At 42.3% G+C, this 22,135-nt stretch overlaps 2 protein-coding genes and 4 non-coding genes across 6 annotated transcripts; 1 reads left to right on the top strand and 5 right to left on the bottom strand.

Annotated features, from left to right (window-relative positions):
• Positions 1-172: 172 nt before the first annotated feature.
• rpl7 (ribosomal protein L7) lies at positions 173-4,864 on the bottom strand. The gene is made up of 7 exons (XM_068581615.1): positions 4,807-4,864; positions 4,219-4,318; positions 3,927-4,093; positions 2,498-2,635; positions 1,842-1,951; positions 804-1,019; positions 173-282 (listed from the first exon to the last, which is right to left on the bottom strand). The coding sequence occupies exons 1-6, from the start codon at positions 4,818-4,820 to the stop codon at positions 811-813; spliced, it is 738 nt and encodes a 245-aa protein (XP_068437716.1). The 5' UTR covers positions 4,821-4,864; the 3' UTR covers positions 173-282; positions 804-810.
• On the bottom strand, positions 663-755 carry LOC137789138 (small nucleolar SNORD12/SNORD106). The gene has a single exon (XR_011077805.1). It is a non-coding gene; the product is annotated as a small nucleolar SNORD12/SNORD106 (small nucleolar RNA).
• LOC137789139 (small nucleolar SNORD12/SNORD106) lies at positions 1,370-1,459 on the bottom strand. The gene has a single exon (XR_011077806.1). It is a non-coding gene; the product is annotated as a small nucleolar SNORD12/SNORD106 (small nucleolar RNA).
• On the bottom strand, positions 2,324-2,415 carry LOC137789137 (small nucleolar SNORD12/SNORD106). The gene has a single exon (XR_011077804.1). It is a non-coding gene; the product is annotated as a small nucleolar SNORD12/SNORD106 (small nucleolar RNA).
• Positions 2,705-2,795, bottom strand: LOC137789140 (small nucleolar SNORD12/SNORD106). Its single transcript, XR_011077807.1, has one exon. It is a non-coding gene; the product is annotated as a small nucleolar SNORD12/SNORD106 (small nucleolar RNA).
• Positions 4,865-7,154: 2,290 nt separating the features above from the next.
• On the top strand, positions 7,155-17,852 carry rdh10a (retinol dehydrogenase 10a). Its single transcript, XM_068581614.1, has 6 exons — positions 7,155-7,709; positions 8,135-8,370; positions 14,133-14,231; positions 15,322-15,467; positions 16,002-16,133; positions 16,257-17,852. The coding sequence occupies exons 1-6, from the start codon at positions 7,424-7,426 to the stop codon at positions 16,378-16,380; spliced, it is 1,023 nt and encodes a 340-aa protein (XP_068437715.1). The 5' UTR covers positions 7,155-7,423; the 3' UTR covers positions 16,381-17,852.
• The last annotated feature ends 4,283 nt before the right edge of the window (positions 17,853-22,135 follow it).

The raw sequence follows: 22,135 nt of genomic DNA, 5'->3' as shown, positions 1-22,135 counted from the left end.
TGTGCATGCCTGATGTTTTACATCTGTTCATATTGTCCTCCACTCGTCCTTCCGGGTATCAAAACGGGACTATTACTTTAAGGAAACGCCAACACCACTGCTTTAAAAACACATTGAGCCTAGCAAATAAAGTGGATACTCTGCTTGTAACCAAACAAAAAGATGATATGCACAAGATGGCATATTGTTTAATTAAAATGTCACAAACACATTAATAATCAGAATAAGACAGGTTTTTTTTTCCTCCAAGTTTTTATTGTACATTTGAGTCCTTTGAAAAACCTAAAAAAAGACACAAAGAAAACGTTATAAATGGAGAAACTAAACTTGTTCTGGATTTTTTTTTTATACCTGATACAAAGCAATATCCAATACATAAGGCAAACAAGTACACATATACATTGTGTCTATTCCTTAAGTGTGCTCTTTGGAACTGTATAAACATGACAGGGAAACTTGAAATTACCATTTGGAAACTCTAGAAACACTTATTTACAGTGGCCAGTTTGTTTCCAATAAAAGACTGCCATTACCAAGATATCTTTAGGAATTAAATGATTACCATATCGCTTTATTCAATGTAGTTTTCCTAACATTACAATGTCGCCATATCTTGCAGACTGAAGATTACATGGTAGATTATTTTAAGTTTAATGGCTTAAGATGTGGTTTCAGACATAATTGGCTTAATTTCAGCTGGTTTTCACCATAGTCGATAAGATGGGGAAAAAAGATTGTGCATCATTAACCACATCTAATAAGCCATTTATACTTCATTGCCCTGCAATTGTCCTACAACTTACCATTGCTTTAGTTCATCCTCCTGATCATTCTGTTGATTTGATCCTCCCTGTTGCCAGCGTCTCCTCCCTCCACAAAGTGGGTGGTCTTCTTGTTCATACCACCACGGGGTGACGACAGCTTGAAGGGCCACAGGAAGTTGTTGGCGGGCTTGAAGTTCTTTCCAACTGTGTAAATCTCGTGAATGAGGTCCTCAACACAGATGATGCCATATTTGCCTTAGGAACAAAAAGCAATTGTTTAACAAATTAAACTGCATAACTTTTGGTACACTTAAAAATGTGAGATAGCGAAAACAAGTTCATTACTAAAATGTTTTGATAAAACTGTGAAAATCGGGACAACTTTATAGCTTAATTGATAAGCATTTTAATCCAGACGGGAGAAATCTGAAATGTTTGGATACAATAATCTCCAAAGTTATATTGCAAGTTTACCAGAGTCTAAACTCAACATACATTTTACTTTGTGACAAAGTTCCAATAAGGTTGAATTAACAAAGTTTGATTAGGGATTAGTCTCTTAACAACAAAAATGCATCCTAATGTAAAAGTCACCGTTAGACTGGCTTGTGGTTTCAGACAAAACTGGCTTAGTTAGAAGTTTTCTCACCACGGTCGATAAGACGGGGAAAAAAGTGTGCATCATTAACCACGTGTAGCGATACTTAATTATTCTACTTTTTATTTTAAATACTAGCAACACTAAACACCAAAACACTGCCTTTATCATTTCCCCACAGAAATTAACTCTTAACTGGTCAGAAGTAGGAGGTTCCCCTCAGAAGCGCATAACTGTTATGAATGTAGACGCAAACTAGAATTACTTTCTCACGGTTAAAGGACTCCGCCGACCAATAAGTAATGTTGCAGTTCACATCCATGTTCTTTTGTTAAGTCATATTTGCTTTGCCCAAGAAATTCAGTTCATTCAGGTGGACATCTGTGCTAAATTTGAAGATTAATAGACTGGCCCTCTCAGACAGACAACTCAAACATAATGACACATGGGAAAGAAATAAAAGTACTAAGTTTACATACCGAGGGCCTTCTCCACCAGAGCGTTGTCACTGAGGGCAATGCGCTGTTTCCTCATCCTGCCGTGGCCACGCTTGTAGATAAGCTCACGCACAGACTTCAGGTTGGGGTATCTGGGGGACCAACAGGTAATGAACAGTTATGACGCGTTCTGAGCAATGTAGTTTGCAAGCTTATGACATACCTAGATTGTTTTTATAAATAGAAATATAAATGTTCTGAACATTCCGATTAACAACTTAGAACCATCTGAATCTTGTTTTTGGATCCAGTGTACCGTTAAATTGCTATAATATTCTCCAGTTGGCTGAGATTGGACATTTTAAGATCCCTTGAAACAGCTCGCAGATTACCATTTGATGCCGTATATTTACACATATTTTTTGTAAAAGCAACCGAGAAGTAGTGGGCAAGAGGAATACCTACAATTCTGCAGTTCTTGTTAAAACTATTTACTTCACTGTTCTATAAATTATGTACTATGGAATGTGGTTTCAGACCAAACTGGCTTAGTTTAAGTCAGTAATCACCATTGTCGATAAGATGGGGAAAAAAGTTGAGCATCATCAACCACATTCCAGAGATGAACCATTTGTAGTCGCTAATAATTGTCTGCATCATAAGGTTAACATCAAGTTTGAGAAAAGAGCCTTAATCACCCCCAAGCGATGTAAGGCTCAGCAATTCTGAGCATGTTGATTGAAGCCTTGTTCAGTCTGACGAATACACCATTGAAGATCTGGCGCAGACGAAGAAGCTGGAGAACTTTGCGGACTTTAGGGCTGACGCCATTGATACTGTAAAACAAGCATAATGATTAGCACATAGCTTAGCAATAATGTACAGCTTTCTCATCAATTTTATCGATTGTGGTTTCAGAATAATTGGCTTATTTTGCATGAGTGTATCAGCATAGTCGATAAGTCGGGGAAAGAATTGTTCATCATCAACCACACAACATTTACAGACAGCACATTTACATGGATTGCTAAAGTAACCAAATGTTGGGATTACTGAATGAAAATGCCTCAACAGCTGCACAATCCCAACTAAATATATACCTTAACTGGCTTGAAGCAAGAGGCTCAACTGTTACACATGCTCTCATACCACAACACAGACCAGCTTGAAGCAATGTAGAACTAGCATTCAAAACAGTCACCATAGTTTGTTTAAGGCTGATACTAAAGACAACCTGCAGCAATGTGTAAAAGCCATTTGCACTTAGCTGACAGACAAACCAACATAGCATGTAAGCAGCAATATAAATCAGTTATAACTAGGGTTGCAACATTCCGGGAATACTCAAAGTTGGAAACTTGACTTTTTTGACATTCCGAAAGTCGCGAATAATGGAGGTGATGGTGTACTTTTGTGTGGACATACATACGTCCTACTCTCACTACTATAAAAAGTCTACTGTATACAAATAAACTTGGTAAACTGAAGCCATGTTCATTTTAATACCAAGTAATCATTATGCTAATAATCAGTTTTGGGAAAGTTCACTTTCTACATTAACTAGTTCAGTTCATAGTCTATAATTCAAAATTTTGAACTAAGATCACAGCTCCAAAAAATGAATTAGTTCAGTTATTTTTTGCAATATGTTGCGAGCTATAATTGAAATCTCTGTCTGCAGTACCGCGCTTGGCCTCGACACAACTCGGTGCTTTCACACTTGCCAGGCATTGGGCTAAAATTTTCAGATGCAACATTGATGACAAAAACGTCAAAAACAGAACGTTTTATGTTTACGTTTATGTTTCTGGTAAACAATGTTCCCAACCAGCTGCATTCAGGGTCCAGCTGAGGTAGGCGTACATAGTCTTGTTCTCAACTACAAGTTCCCTGTTCTATGCTTATGCAAAAAACGTAGGCACATTTCTTTTTTTCAAAATTTCCAAGCCAAAATTCCCGTGGAAACTTTCCGGAAAATTTCCACCCCTTTGAAACTCTTGTTATAACTGATCAATGTCAAAAGCTTGAGCATCATGTCTTATATGAAGTCTAGTAATCCATGTAAATGTTACTGATTAGGTTTAGTTTGCCATGTGGTACTCCTGTGACTAGATGGGCAATACTCACCCTCTGATCCTGACAACAAAGGCCAGTTTGGGCTCAGCTGGCACATAGTAGTTTCCCACCTTGCGAGCAGTACGGCCCAGGCGAACCTCACGCCTGTACATCTGCTTGTACTCCTTGTGGTACTTCTCAGCTCTCTTATAGATCAGTTTCCTGGTCACTTTGCGGGTCTGAAAAAACATTAGGAATAATATTTAATGCGAGAATGTAAAAACCTACTGACGTAATTACCCGCACAGACATACGCGAGTAAAAAGCCCCACTTTGAAGCTTCAGACACATGTTGGCCACGTACCTTTTTCTCCGCCAGGAGCTTCTTGATCCGCATGGCCTTCATGGTGGCATAGGCCTTTCGCCTTTTCAAAAGGCTCTCAGGGACCGCCGGTACTTTTTTTCTGTTGGAGATGAAACACAACTTAACACCAAATTGAAAGACATTGACAACGCCGGGTATCCTCCTCATACGGCTCAGTTAACATGATAAAATAACGCATAGTCTCGGGTAGATGCTAGCTAGCTAGCCGCCATTTACCGGCTCCCTTACACTTTGTTATCCCACGCCAATGAAAACTAGCCGACGTCTTAAAAAAACATTAACAGGAGCACGAAAGTGAACATAAAGCAGTCTGTTCTGCAACATAACACTTCAGCGAGCTTCGTCTTGAGTGCAGGGAGGCGGCAGAGAAAGACATGTCGCACTGCTACGACTAAACACACGAACCCATCAAATGACAATAACTACCAAAATGATCACAATTCTAATCAATACAACCAGGACTAAAGTGCATGCACACTAAACAATCCACCAAGGACGAAGAATGAACAAATATGTCTATTTTAACAGTGGATGTGCTTAGATTTTCACAAGGCACAAAACACTCACTCTGCGTCCGCCATTGCGTCCACCGAGAAAGAGAATTTTTCCTCTGCGCATGTCCGGGTTAAAGGATTTAGGACCTCAGAGCTCAACTGAGTGTCCTTCCAGCTGCCTGACTTTATTTTGCATTCGTTTATTTTGCAAGCCATGTGTTTCCATGATAGACGTATTCTAAAAACAATGTAAATGCCAGTGTATTTTTTGTTGTTGTATATAAAATGAGGCATCAAATTGCGAGAGTACTTTCTTGAACGTCCCGGTAATTTACAGTGTCATATCTCATTAAACTTGTTTTTGTTTTATTCAGATATCGGTATTACAACTTCAACAGAATAAACGGATAACTTAAACGAGATTCTAAATGTTAATTTATGACAATTCATATAGGCTAGGACACACAAAGACACACACACGGTAAAACATCAACACAAGGCCAAGAGGTACAGCCAGAGAAAGAGGAAAATAACCAAGGACAACAAGGATCTTCATTCTCAAGAATAAACCATAGATTCACCTTCAGTCAACGATGCGCTAAAATCAGTTGAATATTTTATAGCATATCCACGGAGTTCGTTCTTAAATACTGGAAAGAATGGTTTAATACCATTTAATTCGCAGTTGTGGGCGTAGTAAGTAAATACATCATACTTAGTATGGTAAAAATGGACCTGTACTTGTATAGCAATTTAAGTATAAATTATGGTCATCAAAGAAAGTGTCTTTAAAACAAAAATCTGTCCACTATGTTTGTGGCGCTACCAACTTTCATAACCCAGAAAGTGGTGTTTGTGCACTCGCTGACCCGGCAGAGGGAGCCAGCGCTTTATGTTGCAGAGCAGGATCACAGGTCCATGGTCCGGGGGAAGTTCCATTCGCTGAACCTTTCCGCGTGATCCTGTATCTCTCTGAAAAAAGACAATCTATTTCACGTTTGAAAACACAGGCAGTGTGGTGCGAAGAAAGGTAATACTAATACAAAATATGTTGTCGACTGATTTTAAAGGCCATATCACCCATATGGACAAATGCATCTGAAGATGCACATTTTACATCAAAAGTGAGACCAAGTACAGTGTTGCCACACTTTACTTTCCATGTTGGGCTTGTTAATGCTGAGCGGTTTTTGTTTATCTTTGTAAGATCTTTTGCAAATGTACTTTTATGCAAAATCACATATGAGCTTATTGGCGTATATCTTTTGCATATATTACCAGTAATCCACAATAATAGCCTTCCCATCAATAATGTGTAGCTCTGTAAAGGACCCTCAGATTAAATAGGCTGGAATAGTTTGTAATACATGTTGCTGTTGATAATTAGGCACCTTTTCTGACACGCCCATCAAACGTATCTCAAAGGTGTCGTGAGTGCACGTGAAATAAGGAAATCATTTTGCAAACCGGTGAAAAAAAAGAAGTATTTTTACATTGGGCTATTTTTTTAATAATCATAATTCATCGTGTCAAAAATAAAAACACTATTGGCAATTTATTTTCCCATATAAACACGTGTAATACTATTGCCTTCTCACACGTGTGTGGGTGCAGCCTTCGTTGTCGATCCACTTTCACTTTACGCAATGAGCAAATCGCAATGGATCACCGCCAGTTAATTGCTGTGATGTCTGAGACTGATTAAGGATTTCAATTCAGGATTGCGTGGAAAAAAACAGCTTAAATGCAAACAAGTCGGGATATTGGAGGAACGACGGTGGTTTTGCTTTTTCCAGGTGGACGGACATTGACCTGGACTTGCAGTATGTGGCCTGAGCTGTGGCTGTTTTAAATCCGCATTTCGCGGTGTAAAAACTCGGTGTAAGTGTATTGAATGTTCATGAAATGCTGATTTCAATCCGGTTAATAACCATGAAATAGGATTCAAACAACATTTCTCATGAAATAAATCAAGACCGGCAAAACAGTTAACCTGACATGCTTCTTGGGCAACTGTTGGACATACCTGATTGAAGTAATCAGCTATTACATTATAAATAATTTGTGTTATATATATATATATATATATATATATATATATATATATATATATATATATATATATATATATATATATATATATATATATATATATATATAACAGCAGTGGCTTTTAAGAAGATATGAAAGCTTCTCTAATCTTCCGATCGGCTATTACTTTCGATGGGGAAATCGCAACAGATTAGTGTTAGGTAAAATCTTTGAGGTTACATCACCTCTGCGCGTAAACCTGGCGCTTCATTCTGACAGGCGCTCAAGTCTCAGTCCTATTGGGTCCAGCATTGATGGGAGGACTGAATAAATAGCGAGTGAGATGCGAGTGAGGATGAGATGAGTGGAGCAGCAGCAGCAGAGGAAGTGGGAGGCACAGTTCGTGGTAGCTGCTAATAACTCACTGCAACTGGACTCTGACTTAACAGCATCTGAATTATCTTTTCACTCTCAAGTTGTGGTCCATCTTCGCCACTTGTGTGTACTCGCGTTGTTAGGGCTTCCTACCTGCATTGTGGTCCAAGTTGTGTCGGTGTGCCACTGCCCACTTATCTGCTGCAAACAGGTTTTTAGAGGGAAACATTCCCTGCGCTGCTTCCGCTGCTTGTTTGAATTAGATTTTGAGAGCTTCGGTAAAGATGATGATCATAATTGCGGAGTTCTTCGTGGTCATTTTGAAGGTGCTCTGGGCTTTTGTAACTGCCGGGGCTAAATGGGTTGTGCGGCCAAAGGAGAAGAGCGTGGCGGGACAGGTGTGCGTGATCACCGGGGCTGGAAGCGGCCTCGGGCGGCTCTTCGCCAAGGAGTTCGCCCGGAGACGAGCGATACTGGTGTTATGGGACATAAACAGCCAAAGCAATGAGGAAACGGCGGAGATGGTGCGGCAGATATACCACGAACTGGACACTCCCATAACCAAAGACGGTAAGTCTGCTTTCTTTTTTCTGCAATTGGGATGTCACCAGGTTTTACGCATGTTCAGTTTAGCTTTGGCAGTGACATAATATTTTGCAAGGATAGAAGTTGCAGTAGTGCAGAGTGTTGCAATGAATACACTGACATGTTTCACATGGCGAGTTGGGCTTTGCAGATCATGTTTTTGCAAACAATCTCAGAAGCTTACTTCAAGGTAGGTCCTCTGCTCAAGTGGCCTCATTTCCAAAATTGTGGAAAAAATACCTTAACATGCATCATAACAAATTAACAAATAATTAATATGCAGACCAATAATTTTACATATTTAAGTCCATCTAATTGAACCTAAATATTTCGGATGTGTCAGTTCCAATAACTGGCCTGCTGAACACACTTTGTAATTGACCACTTTTGTCATCTCTTTTCCTCTGCAGGACCTGTTGGAGGGGTAGAGGAGGTTCCTCCTTTCCAGCCACAGGTCTACACCTACGCCTGTGATGTAGGAAAGCGGGAGAGTGTGTATTCTACTGCTGAGAAGGTGCGTCGAGAGGTGGGAAATGTGGACATACTGATCAACAATGCCGGCGTCGTCTCCGGCCATCACCTTCTGGAGTGCCCCGATGAGCTGATCGAGCGCACCATGGTGGTCAACTGCCACGCACACTTCTGGGTGAGTTGATGCACAGGCAATTAAGGACGTCATCTTGGCTGTAAAGAGTGAACTATGATATTAAGATTTCGGTGTGATGTGTTGAATAGATCTGCCTCAGTTTCCATGCACACAGTGTTGAATGTGTTTACTGTGATGCCAGGTCCACAGGAATGTTTCTGGTCTGACTTTCATCACTTTTCATAATCTTATCCTTCTGTGCGTGCCAAGCTCAAGAATCAAAGGTGCCCGTCCGTGTGCCTCCAGTATTGAGAAAGTATGTCCATAAATGGTTGCATTGCATGTTAAAATTTCAGCTCCACTTAGTTTATATCTGCCAGAGGAAAGTCACGGGTTTGGATTCTTAAGTCTTGCCTTTGCTGCTCTTTGGCAGCTCCTCGTCGGTGATGATCCCCGTGGTATGTCAGCCCTTCCTTCTCCTCCCCTTTGCCGCTCAGATCTGCACAAATCTGACTTGCGTGATGAAAGCGTGGGGGGGCGGAGGAGGGGGGGTTCTGTACGCAGGTATCGGATCTGTGTCGGCTCTCCTCACCACATTTTGTTGGCAGGCAGTGATTCATTTGACTTTTTTTTTTTTCCTGTATCAGATTTTCCTTTAACTCTGTTCTTGGGCCTTTTTTAATAAAAAAAAACAACTTTTTCTTTGTGTAAATATTTATCTGAAAGGCTACATGGACTTGACGGCGAGAATATGTTGCACTTCATTTAAGCATTAGCTGCAGTGTTGAACGGGCCAGGTGCTATTCTAGGTTTTGTGTGTGTAGAAAGACGATGTGTCTGGCCGTTAGAAAGCCATTAATAGACACTTCACCGAGGAGAATGAGAGTTTAGCGTTTAAGCCCCTCTCCTCCGATCCAAAATTAACGACCACCTCTGTGGAACAATTGTAGTGATTGTGTTCAAGGTTTGAGAATGCATCCTTTGCCCGGTGACATAGCTCTAAGCTGACAATTTAATCTTTGATTGTATTTGTCACAATATATTGAGCAATGTGTCTGAAGCGGACGATGTTCATTTTCAGATTTTGGCCACAGGCTCTTCTTTTCACGGAGGACCGCATTCTCAATGATACCATGAAACCACAGTGATTGGAAGCTCCCTAATTGAGCATGACATCTCTTGTGTTGTCAGACAGACAGGTTGTGTATTTCCTCCTTTTAATGGATGCCCCATTCAACTATTCATGTGCCTCTCGGCTGGTCATCACCACATTCTTTTATATCCAGGACTTGGAGTCAGGATCCAGCGGTTGGGTGGCAGATTTCAGATTTTTAATAGGGTTTTGTGTTTGTGTTCTCCCATCTGTGTTTGTGTTCTCCCATATTCTGTGGAGAGCGTGATTCCTTTCGGGGCGGGGGGTGGCGGATGAAAGAAGGGCTTAATGAATGGCGACAGCCAGAATAGAGGATGTGGTTCATTAAAGACACAAGCTAGATGAATAGAGCTTAGACTAACAGGGACCTGTCCACTTTCCTCTCTTACACAAACAGTACAGTTACTCAATGCATTCAGGTGGTACACAAACATTAGATTTTTCTTTCTTTCTCCTTTTTGAACAACAGGCTTATGACTCAACCGATACCCCTTAGGCAAATATAAATACAACTTCTTTATTTAGGTTCATGCTTTCGATGCATTTTATCGAATGTGGAAACCAAAAAGATGTTACAAAAGAATAGTTTTTTTTTCATAGCACAAAGTTTGACAAATGACAAGCTCCACCTTGTCATTTCTTCTTTTGTTATGCTTCAGCAGTAAACAGAGATTATCGGGTGTGCATTCTTCTTGAGTGTTCATCATATTCACCTCATTAAGAGTCACTATTTGGCAAAGCATCATAGTGAGTTTGGCCACTTAGGGAGACATAAGAGAAGCTTTGTTAACCTCTGAAACTTCTCAGCCTCCCTATATTTTTCCCCAACCGGTTATTGAATTTGCAAACCAGCTTCTCATGACGGCAGGTTCAAACTCTAAACCGCACAGGAGAGTGGAAAATGATCAAGTTCAGATGAAGAAAGAGATTCAGACTTGTAATTGTGTGCTTCTCATTTGTTGGACAGTGTAGTGGGAACGAGGCAGGGATGGAGGCGTAAGCAGGAAAAGGATGGTAATTGCAGGGTGTGTGTGTGTGTGTGTGTGTGTGTGTGTGCACACAGACAATCGTACCAGACCCCACACTTCTTCTGTGGTCCTCCTACAGGCCCCTCTGACTCCTCCCAACCTTTTTGGAGGCAGTAGTTGCAGCTGCATGGCCGTCACAACGGAGGCCTGCTCTGTTCATCCGGCTCTGCCACACACACACACACACACACACACACACACACACACACACACACACACACACACACACACACACACACACACACACACAAACATCTATGATTCAGTCCCTCATTCCTTTAAAGTTATTATGAGGCAGGGCTTCATAACATTTAACTAGTTTGACACTTTGATTGGACCAGCTGGTGATTTGTGATGTTTGAGCTTCAGCTTTTAGTCATGACAGAATGGGGAATTTGCAGTCATCTTAATAGGTGTCACCAGAGTTGTTGTTTGATCATAAGTGCATCTTGTAAAACGCCATGAAAGGAAATCGTCCCCTGCGTCTTGAGCTGATTATCCATCAGGTGGTTTGTGAACAATAAGCGGCAATTCCCCTCACGTGGAAATCCTACCGCTCTTGTGCAATTACATGAAAGCGCGGAGCGCTCGACAGTGACATGGCGGGAAAAGAGCAGCGGAAAGAAAAGAGGAAGGAAGGCAATGCCTTCCCATCCACAGGCGAGGCGAGAGGGTAATGGTAAGCTGCTGCTGACCCACTTTATCTGACAATTGGTTTCTTGTCTGTGGATCAGCTTGACAAGATGCCAGGCGACAGGAGCCAAGTTTTGCAGGCTGCATTCCTGCTGTAGTCAGAGAAAGGATGCAGCCAGGCAGAAGGGTCCTACTTGACTGGTTTTATATGGGCCCCTCCTCATGCCTGGTGCACCTGTACCCCTCACTGAAGCGAGCCATGGCTACCCCCATGTTGGTCCTTTCCCTGTGCATGTACCTGTTCACATCTCAAGGGGAAAGGATTCGGGGGAGGGGTGGGGGAGTAATAAGAAAGAAAAGTCAAGAAATCGATTTGGTCATGAATATTTTTTTTTTTAAATGTTGGCATTGAGGACTAATATGTTATCTTAGGATGTATGACTAATTGGTTCTATCACCCTGAACTTCTAAAAATGCATTCATACAAAGCTTTCAAAACAGCTTTTATTTATAGAACACCAGAAAGCTCGGTGTTCGTAGTGCGTTGACGCTACTTCCTCCCCGGCCTATCGATGTGGCTGCTTTCCAGGTAAATTGGATTTCTTATTGACGAGCATGGCCACCACAACGCGACCAATCTGCATCCATCATCCCTGATGCACTGTAAACCCAACCCACTCAAATTCCATGATGTGTTGTAGGATCAGACGAGCTCTTGAGCTAAGGCGTTTTTTCTCTCGTCCAGGGAGAAGTCAGCCCAATTAAATGGCCATCTGGTCCTACGCAAAGGCCAATATTTTGTTCATATTCCTGTTGGTCAGGCGCTAGCACTAATGCAGCCTGACACCCCAGCTGCAAGAAGCTTTGTTTGGCTTAAATGCTCCTGGGGGCACCCACCAATTAGGGGGTGCAGCGGGCAAAGCACCCCCACATAGGCCAAGGAGGCCCGATTGTGTCGGCGGGTAATTTAGCGTAACAAGGAAGCGTTGAGACCCAATTACGGCAGCTCTGATGTAAGACACGAGCCCCTGGTTGCCTTCACACATTTTGTGTCCGAGAGGTCAGCGGGGGTCATACCCACATGCCAGAGCTGCCATGAGAAGCGGGACATCACGGGAGGGTGGAAGAGAGATGGGACGTTTGTTCACGTTGAGCCCCGACCTCCAGCGGAGGGAAGTCAGCCTTTCCTCCATCAGTTCCAGTTGTTTTCAGACCACTCAGCAAAATTGTCCACTTGCATCGTAGTGTTGGCTTTGGTCATAGAGTATTGTGCCAGATCAAGTAATTCCCTGCTCTCTGAAAGTTGCTGTGGGAGTGGAGAACTTTGGCATAAGTCAGGTACGGGCATATCTTAAGTTAATGCTTCATTTGCACGCAACTCTCTCCCTCGTCCACTGCTACTCTGGCTTGCAGAAGGCTTTCTCAGCTTTTGCCCAGGCCTCGTGTTCTCTCGCTCCCTCTCTTTGGGCCCCGTCATTTGATGAGTCGAATATTGCCGCAACTTGAAGATTTATGTCCTGGAAAGGCACAGATGTTTGGAGCGGAGTCAGACTGTAGCCCGCTGTAGAATAAAACGGTGACGTCATCTTCCTTACCCCAGGCTTTCTCTGCGTGGATCGGACTCATTGCTTCCGGTTTCATTTACGGCACACAAGGACAACAATGTTTAAATGGCAGAGATTACACGAGAAGTCAGTAGGTCCAATGCAGTTAATCTCTGGGAGCAGTTTTAATGAGGCTTTTCCTCCCCTGCCAGTGGTTTCATGGCTGTACTACCTGGTACCACGCGCTCTCTGGCTCTGTGCTCCCCTCCAGCAAATGTTTACAAAGGAGGCTGAATCATTTCTCTGGCCAGGCTTACATACTGTACCAACCAATGAAACTGTTACCGTTCATTTATATGACTGCAGAATGATTGGAAACTCCGAATTAAACTGTCAAAAGTAATAACAAATGTTCAGCCCCAATTTTGCTGAACCCAAAGTGAGTCTTCTTACAAAAACCCAGAGGTACCAATTGTTTTGTTACATTACATACTGTATGTAGCATGTCGTTGTGATTTTAAGGTGGCCTCTGCATTTTTGATTTGCCTCATTGTCATTTTAACAGGGTGTTGTAGTCTCCATGCATAGTTCTTCTCTATGGCAGCGCACATCTCCCTTCTGATCTTGCAGTGCTCCCAACAAAAGGCCTGCTGGTTGTTTGTAGACCTCCTAGTGGGAGAGTGATTGGTCAGTTCCTGTCATTGCCGTCACATGTCACACCTGCTGATTGGCTCATGCTGAGACCAAAGTCAGCAGACGGGCAGAATGAGGAATGGATCCATAGGTCAATCAACCGCTAACTCTCCTCGTATCTCCTCCGCTGGGTTGCGCTTCTCACCACCTCACTAACTCTCAATGGGCTGGCCGGTGAAACCACTCAGGCTCTCACGTGGCACTCCGGTGAAACTCTTTCATCTCTGCGCTCACCTCGCTGCCAATTGTTCTGCTGACTGCTGCTCGGGCAGGACGCAAGGCTGCGCGGGTAGACGAGAGGCTGAATTGTATTGTTGTTGAGTGAACGGAGGCCTATGATTGGTGTTGTCACCAAGTCTTTAGAGCCAGGCCCAACGATGGGCACCAGATCCGTGTGGGAAAAGAACAGATTGTACAGCAGCGCGCACACCACACACCTGTTTGTTCATTGAATACCTAAGAGGGGAAAACCCTCATCCTTCTCTTCCCTCGACATCAAATTCACACCTACCACAAAGGAAAAAAACAACTTTAAAAACGTTCGAAGGCTGTCAGATTTTTCAAACTTTTTTTTTTTTATGCATGTTATGAATTCCCATTCAGATGCCTCTCTCTGCATCACCATGGAGAAAAGGGGGAAACTGATGGAGAGGGGGAATAAGAGGGAGACAGAGAGGATCAAAGGGCTTTGGCACAGACAAACTGCACAAGTGAACTAACCTTCCTCCTTTTTTTCTCTTTGCCCTTCTGTCTCTTCTGTCCTTCCCCCAGACCACCAAGGCGTTTCTCCCCAAGATGCTGGAGCTGAATCATGGTCACATTGTGACGGTTGCCAGCTCCCTGGGTTTATTCAGCACAGCTGGAGTGGAGGTTAGTATCATACACAACAACACATACACATCCCATCGTTCCCACCATCCGAAACCAGTGTTTTTCCTCCGAAGCCCTCAGCGTGCCAGCTAGCACACTGCGCCGGGGGAGGTTAGGCCCCCTTTCTCTAGTTGTCCCTCCACCCGTTAAATTAAGGGACACAGATGAGCATTGGGGAGCCTCTTATAGATTTCTCTATTTGCAGCAGTGGGGGTGTGGGGCCCCTATTGGGCTCTGGCCCCAGGGCCAGAACGAGCTGACAGCTCCCCAAGGGACGGAGACATCTTCATCACTGCTTTGTGAACAACTTTGCGCTCACTCAGTATTCAGCTCACGCAAGCTTTCAATGGATAAAGTTTTCGTTTTTCTTGACTATAGTTTTCTTTTTTCTCCCCCTGTACAGATTACTTTTGGCATGGTAATGCATATTAAAATATTAAGTGGAGTCATTTATCTTTATACGCACAGAGGGAGTAAACTGATAGGCCTCCGAGAAGGTTTTATTTTGGTATTTCCGCGAAACGGGCTGAAAATGGTGTCATTTTCAGATGGTCTTTAGGGACTACTACTTCATATGCCTTTTTGTTTTTATAGCTGCATGTTTGCTTTTTTTGCACAAGCATTCATCCATAATGATTAAGCCGCCCTTCAAAGGGACTGACGTTTAGTCAGTTTTTGTTAAGCTATTATGTCTCCTGGAAATGCATCTGCTGTGATTTCAGACGTGCACATTAATTCCAGGGAACCAAAGCCCTCATCTGTCATGTGGGTACAGTCAAATCTCTTTATCCTCCCCATGTTTATCGACATGCATCTGTGTTTGCCCAAGCCTTTAAAAAGATTATTTCCATGGCGAACCACATCAAAACCGTCCCGCCAAGCCGAGCGGTCTCCTGATGCACTGGAGAAGAATGCTAATGAAACCGTAGAACAGCGGACGGGCTCGCTCAGGTTTTTGTGGCTGTATCATTAACGGCAAGGAGAGACCTCTGCGCCCGAGGGGCATGTTTGATAATGTTCTCTGTGGTCCCTGGGTGCGGGCAAGGGCAGAGTTTTACAGGGCTAACCTGTTCTCTCTTTATTCCCACAGGATTACTGCGCCAGTAAGTTCGGTGCCATTGGGTTCCACGAGTCACTGAGCCATGAGCTGAAGGCCTCCGAGAAGGATGGCATCAACATGACTCTGGTGTGCCCTTACCTGGTTGACACGGGAATGTTCAAAGGCTGCAGGATAAGGTTAGCTTCTGCACACACTGGCCGCTGTGATTGTGTTTGTGTGCGCAGTTATTTCTTCAAAAGCTTTCTAGCACCTGGGATGAGCTTGTCATCTATAATTTGCACCTTATTAAATTGCCTCGCAAACACATTTCGGAGATCAAAGCAGCAGCAGCAGCAGCAGCTGATGGTTTGTGTTGTGTAACAGAGATATTCTAAAGTCCTTGTAGGACATTGGTTGGCACTCCGCTTATACAAAGATTTTCCCAGGGAAAAAGCTCACCAACAGGTGCACCTGGGCTAACTCCCCCCTTCTCCTGCTCTAATAGTCCTCACTTTGTTTGATGTCTGCAGTCAGCAGGTGGCACGTTCTTCTCTGCTGCGCCTCCACTTTGGAGCAATCACCATGACTGTGTGCAACCTCACAACCTTTTTAAACCAGTATCACTTTATTCACTCATCGACAAAAAAGAAAGACATTACGGATTTTGTCCATTGTTTTGCAAATTCCCTGACATCTTTGATCTATAAATAACCATGTTTCTTTCCATTAAGGAAGGAGATCGAGCCTTTCCTGCCTCCCCTGAAGCCAGAGTTCTGTGTGAAACAGGTTATGAGGGCCATCCTCACTGACCAGCCTATGATCTGTACACCTCGCATCGTCTATATGGTCAACTTCATGAAAAGGTGAGCAGCTTCCTAAACTGTATCCTCCTATACAAACCTCCCCCCTCCTTACTGTGTCGGCTCTCAGTAAACTGTACAGGAGTATCTCGTGTCATTAATCTTATCTCTGTCCTGTCTCTGCAGCATCCTGCCCTTCGAGGCTATTGTGTGCATGTACCGGTTCCTAGGCGCCGACAAGTGCATGTACCCCTTCCTAGCTCAGAGAAAGGAGGCCATGAACAACAATGAGGCAAAGAATGGGATCTAGGGGGCGCTGTTTGTATCACGAATAGAGGCACATAAACCTGCAAGCATGAGGAAACAACCACTGAGGATGAACATGGGAAGGAAGAAAAGAAGAAAAGACTGAATCTAGACTGGTGCACTTGCATTGAGCAAATGCAAAGGTTTACCATATTGGTTCCTCTGGAACAAAGAAAGCTGTGTACTACACAAAGGATTTATTTGACTTTGTTTTGTCTTTTTTTTTTTAAGTTTGTTTAAGGAAACCAACATCTATATACTATGTCACTAGTTTTTGAAATCATACAGAAAAGCTATCCTATAATTAACTATTTACGTAATGTAGTCACCAGCCTTATCTAGTGTCATTGTGGAAATATACAGTATGTTACTGTACAAACAGTAAAAAAATGTTTTTCACTTTTATTTAATTTTTGTAGACATGCACTGTAATTTCAGATTTTTTTTCGCTACACTGCCAGCATTCTGTGTGTAGGAAGGTTCAACGCAGCATTTCAAACCATCCAACGTCTCCCCAAGCAGAGGCTCTTCTTCAGGCAGTCAGGAAATCGGTTTGCAGCTTAACAAGGCTCTGATTATAGCTTGTGCCATTTAAAATGAAGCAAGATAAATGTCACTATTAAAGTTGAGCATATTCTGTTGTTGTTGTTAAATACTTAAGTTACAGACACGTAGCAGATACGGTGTGTTGATGATGAAGTGCACGCATTCCGACCGGGACATTTAAAGGCCAGATTGTGGCCGAGTTAAATCTTCACGGGAGTTTCCAGTGTAATGGGACTCAACGTTGTCCTGTTATTTCAGGTCTGCATTGACTAACCTCTCGAATGAAAAAGGTGCACGAGGGGGTCGGCGTCCTGGGTTGAACAAGCATGTGTGACATTCAGAATGTACTGCTTTGGGAGAAACGGAGAGGAAATAAATTTGTATTTCTCTCATTTGTCTTTATTTTCAAGATCTGTGGTGTTTATATTGTACATTTATGTTACCAATATTATTTGTTAAAAAAACAACAACGTAGGCTGTAACTTCGGGCAAACCTCTGTCCCAACACTGACGTGTGGTTGAGGGAAATGTATTAAAGACACTAGCTTTCCATTATTCTTTCCAAAGTAAAACTTTAACTCCTATTCATTGTCCAGTTAAAGTAAAATGTAAATGTTTAAATGTTGTGAATACCCCAATATCCCAAATGACTGTGTCCACCATATTTGATGTATGAATATTTTATATAAACTTTGGGATGACAAGAGTTTTTGAATTTCAACTACATTCCAATAGGCTTCATCCCTTCAGTCACAGCGACGAGCCTAAATTCTCTACCTCTTAATTTTTTGCCATTTTCTTTTTTTGACAGTATGACATAAGCCTCTTTTTTTTGTAATTTAGAGACTGCTCTATAGCAGAGCAAATGTGGTTCCAATGTTTAGTGTCTCTACCTAACTTAAATTAATAAAAGTGATTTAGATTATTAAATGGTGTGTCGTTATTACCAGCTGTAGTCAGCATGTGAAATCTCAACCTGAATTGGTATTGGAAGGAAAACATCTACTCCTGGCTTTCAGTCTTTCTACACATACACTTGCGTAAAATTCCCGTCGCCGCTCACAATAGTGGCTCGTATGTTATTCTATGAATCAAGTGACGGGAAAGAGGATCTTCTGCAATGATGATGAACTGAATTGTTAGTATGACACCCACCCGGCCTTTTCTCCTCGTTCGCGCTCCTCTTTTGACTGGTATCAGTGTCACTGTCCTCCCACATTGTGGCACGCCGTGACTCAGGCAGCCTTTAGATATGGGTGTTGGCTAAAGAGGTCAAGAGCCATTTGCCTTTGAAAGTACATACAGGACAAGCAAATATGGGAAGTCAAAGTCCATAAAATGATAAGATACACAAAGTTATGTTCCAGAAAGATTAGCAACAGCTCGCCTTTTGTTCGTTTTAACTTAGATACAGAATAAAAGTAATGCATGAGCGGAAATACTCATTAATGGTACTACTTAAAACCGTGTTTTGGCAACGGTCTGTCCTTCTGGGAGCAACAACAATGAAATTCCTACCATTTCCAACGGAGCTGTTATGCAGCTGACCCTGAACTTTTACTTTCCTCAATGAAGGCAAGAGAAAAGCAAAATGTCCTAATTGGTGTCAGCATCACATTAAGATGTCATGAGCTGGGTTTGGACTCTCGTGTTCAAACAGCTGATTTGTTTGTACATGGCTACAGTTGCCTTCAAAGGTCACGTCTTTGGTATTTGTCAAGCCTAATTAAAGGCCCCCTTTTTACACATTTCAAAGGGGTTGCTCATGTAAGAGGAGAGGAGCATGTAATCCTGCTAGTTTTATAACATTTGTAGACTTAGTATCCTTAAAGATCTCCTCCAGGCATTTATTTAGACACATAAAAATATTCATGTTTGAACAGTAATTGATAGCTGACATAGTTTTTAATAAAAGAAAGATCCTATTTGATTATTTTCAGGCCAATTACTGTTACAACAATAGAACAAATCATATTTATTCTGCGGACATGGCTTCCTGTTAGTGTGCTGACGTCTTTTAAACTCTGAGGAAAACAACTGCCGTTAAATGAATTATAAAAATTGATGTCCTATGAATGTCATGAGCTAAAAATGCTTGAACTTTGTAGATCTTAGTCTGGGTCAGACAAACAGACGTGTCTTTAAAGCTTTTTGAGTCCTGTTTACCTTTCCTTATCACCTGATCCCTGAACCACAAGATAAATTCTACACGCCATTAAAATTGAATCAAACACTGATAACGCAGGAAATTCAGAGCTGAAAGATTATAAATGTCAATTCATGCATTTGTTTTAATACAAAAAAAAGTTTTCTCGAAGCTAGTTTGAGCTGTTGAACCTCTGAGCACACTGTTAGCCACCAGCATGACGGTCACACAACCAGCACATGAGAGTAAATGAGGTTTCTTCATCGATTTTGAATGTTTCTTACATTGGAACTAAACTAATTGATCTGAACAAAGTTCTACTGGATCTTTAAAGCTGTTGAATCCAAAATGAATCGAGTGCTCCTCCACACATCTACAAGTAGCAGACACTCATCTCTCCACAGAACCAATTGATTTCTTGGTCAGTGTCAGAGAATACACCCATCCTCCAGACTCTGATTGCTCGCTGCGAGCTCCTCGGTGGATTACAAAGAAGCGCGGAGATGTCAGGGCTTCAGCGCACAGCGCTCCTCTGCCGTGACTAATCGGGGCTGGATAAAGTTTGCTCAGTGGCAGATTAGTCCTAATATGAAGGAGAGTTGTACTGACAGCTTCAATCCCTCTGTGTACCGAAGCAATCAGCACCAAGTGCAGCCACTTCCAGCTCCTGTTGGGACCCCGTGTAGATCAAAACGGCCTCCTTGTGTGAAATAGCCCTTTATGTAAGACACACACACACACACACACACACACACACACACACACACACACACACACACACACACACACACACACACACACACACACACACACACACACTTGACTCATCTAAGAAAGAACACTATTAGGATTTTGGCTTGAAGCATTGGTTGGACATTAATCTACATCTATAGGATTCCCTGCACTCTTTTATCCTCCTGTTAATACAGCTCTAATTTAGAGGACTTCGGTCGATGGCACATCATTCAGATGGAAAAATCGATGACTCAGGCGTTTGCTTTTGCATCGCACGGACAAGCTCCACGGGCCCATTGATTTTGTTCTATTTTGGGCAGCAAGCTTCACCTCCAATATTGGCTGGTCAGAGCAAGGCAATTCATCTGGGGTCTAACACGGCCCCAAGCTGGTCTGCCACTACCTGAACAAGCTTCTGGAATAGAGATCTGCTGCTAATGTGTGTGAACAGCCTTGGCGCTCCTCAATGGCTAGCAGATGTAGCTGCCAGCTGAGTCCATTAGTCAGCGAGGTTGAATTGGAACGCCGCTGTCCCGCTCGCTCATTCATCTCGCTAATGGGAGAGAGCAGAGTGGGTTTGGTGGTGCAGAGGCGGCCTGCGTGCTGGAGGACAGCACAGGTGGTGGAGCGACGTGCACAAGTAAAAGTGATGGAATGATGCAACACCAGCACGTGACAGATGAGGCGCACACACTCATAAAGTCAAAGATTGAGTCTCTCTATTTGGAAAACACCAACAAACAGTGGACTTTGACTCCGGGATGACATGTGTCTCCAGTATGAATTAACAGGATGTCATGACATTACAAAAGTTGTCGTGATTCATTTGTAAAGCTCAAATAGCACGAGTAAAGGACAACATGAAACTGTGTCTTTGTCCTCGGAAAGTAATTTGATATTCTGGGCTTCATGTCCACACACTCAACTGAGAAACTAGCGGTAAACCAGCAGGTTGTCCAGAGAATGCCGCACAGGGCTTTAAGTCTGGGGATGTTCTATATTTTCCTATTGTCAACTTATTCCAAGAAAAGACCAACACAAATAAACAATAATTGACCCGACTCACAAGTCTGGTTGCTGAAGCCAAAGCTTCTTCCCTCAGTGGGCAATATGTTCCTTCATTATTACATTACATTTCATTTAGCTGACGCTTTTATCCAAATGTATTATGATCAACAGGCACTGTCGGTCATTTTAAGTCAAACCACATTTTTTTAACAACTACAATGCCTAACTGTTTTACAAATTACTAAACCTTTAAAAAATAATATGTATATATAATAAGAGTTGAATTTTCTGTAGGAATCAGTGTGTTTGGGGCTGAGAGCCAAAGACCTTGTAGAACAGTCAGAAAGTAGTGTGAAACGGACTAATGCAATGCTAGTTTTGGTCTTTTCACAGGATGTATTGACAGGAGGTAGACTGATCTCTCAGATTAGGGATACCTGTACAGAGGAGATGAGGAACCACAGCGAGTGTGCTTGGAGTCATTATTTATAGGCTCTGGCATGAGATAACTTATACTCTTTTATGAAGAAAGTTGGAATAACAACACAATAAAAATCTTTAGTGCATTTTTTTTTGGAGCACAACCTAATTTGTTGTTATGTGCTTATTAAATCTGAGTAGTCATTATGGCTAATGGATGCAGTAGCTTAGGCATTTAGGAGGTAAACGATAATACACGTTATTTCTGTCTTTTTCTCTTTGAGACATTTTTTAAGTACTTTATGTTGTTTATTCTTTCACTCAAAAGCAAAGGCGGGGCTTGGTGTCAGGTGCAACTTTTTTTTTGTTTTACAATATGATCTTGACTCTAGGTCCCCTTACTCGCTTTTTCCAGAGCTTTCAATCGCATCATGTGGAGACAACTAAACCTTCATGACAAATGAGAAACATGTATCCACAGCTGCAGATGTGGTTAAAAGTACCAGGAAGTGCTGGTAAGGGGGCCTTGAGTGAAGGTTGTTCAACAGCAGCCTGTTTATTCATCAACACTACAATATATGCTGTTAATGAAATCACCCAGTTTCTCATTTTCACTTGAATGTAATTTGGGTTTGAGCTGATGCACTTTGAACATTTGTGTAAAAGTAGATTCATTTCAGAAACGGTGTTGGAGCAAGATGTCTTTTTACGCGTTTAAAAGGAGAAAATGAGACACACAGAAGCTGTTCTTTTTTTTCACATGAACTGAGGTGTTTTTACTGCATTTCAGTAACAGAAACAGCCTTATTACACATTGTACTCACAGCGAAGAAGAAGACACGTCCTCAATGTCAGTGAACAAAGTGGGCTTCGGGGAAGGGAGTCTGAATCGGACACAGACTCC

Source organism: Clinocottus analis, unplaced genomic scaffold (genome assembly GCF_023055335.1).
Source record: "Clinocottus analis isolate CAN_PGR_092001 unplaced genomic scaffold, fCliAna1.0.p SCAF_18, whole genome shotgun sequence".
NCBI lineage: Eukaryota > Metazoa > Chordata > Actinopteri > Perciformes > Cottidae > Clinocottus > Clinocottus analis.
The sequence above is the reverse complement of the archived record's forward strand: the minus strand, read 5'-3'. Positions and strand labels throughout refer to the sequence as shown.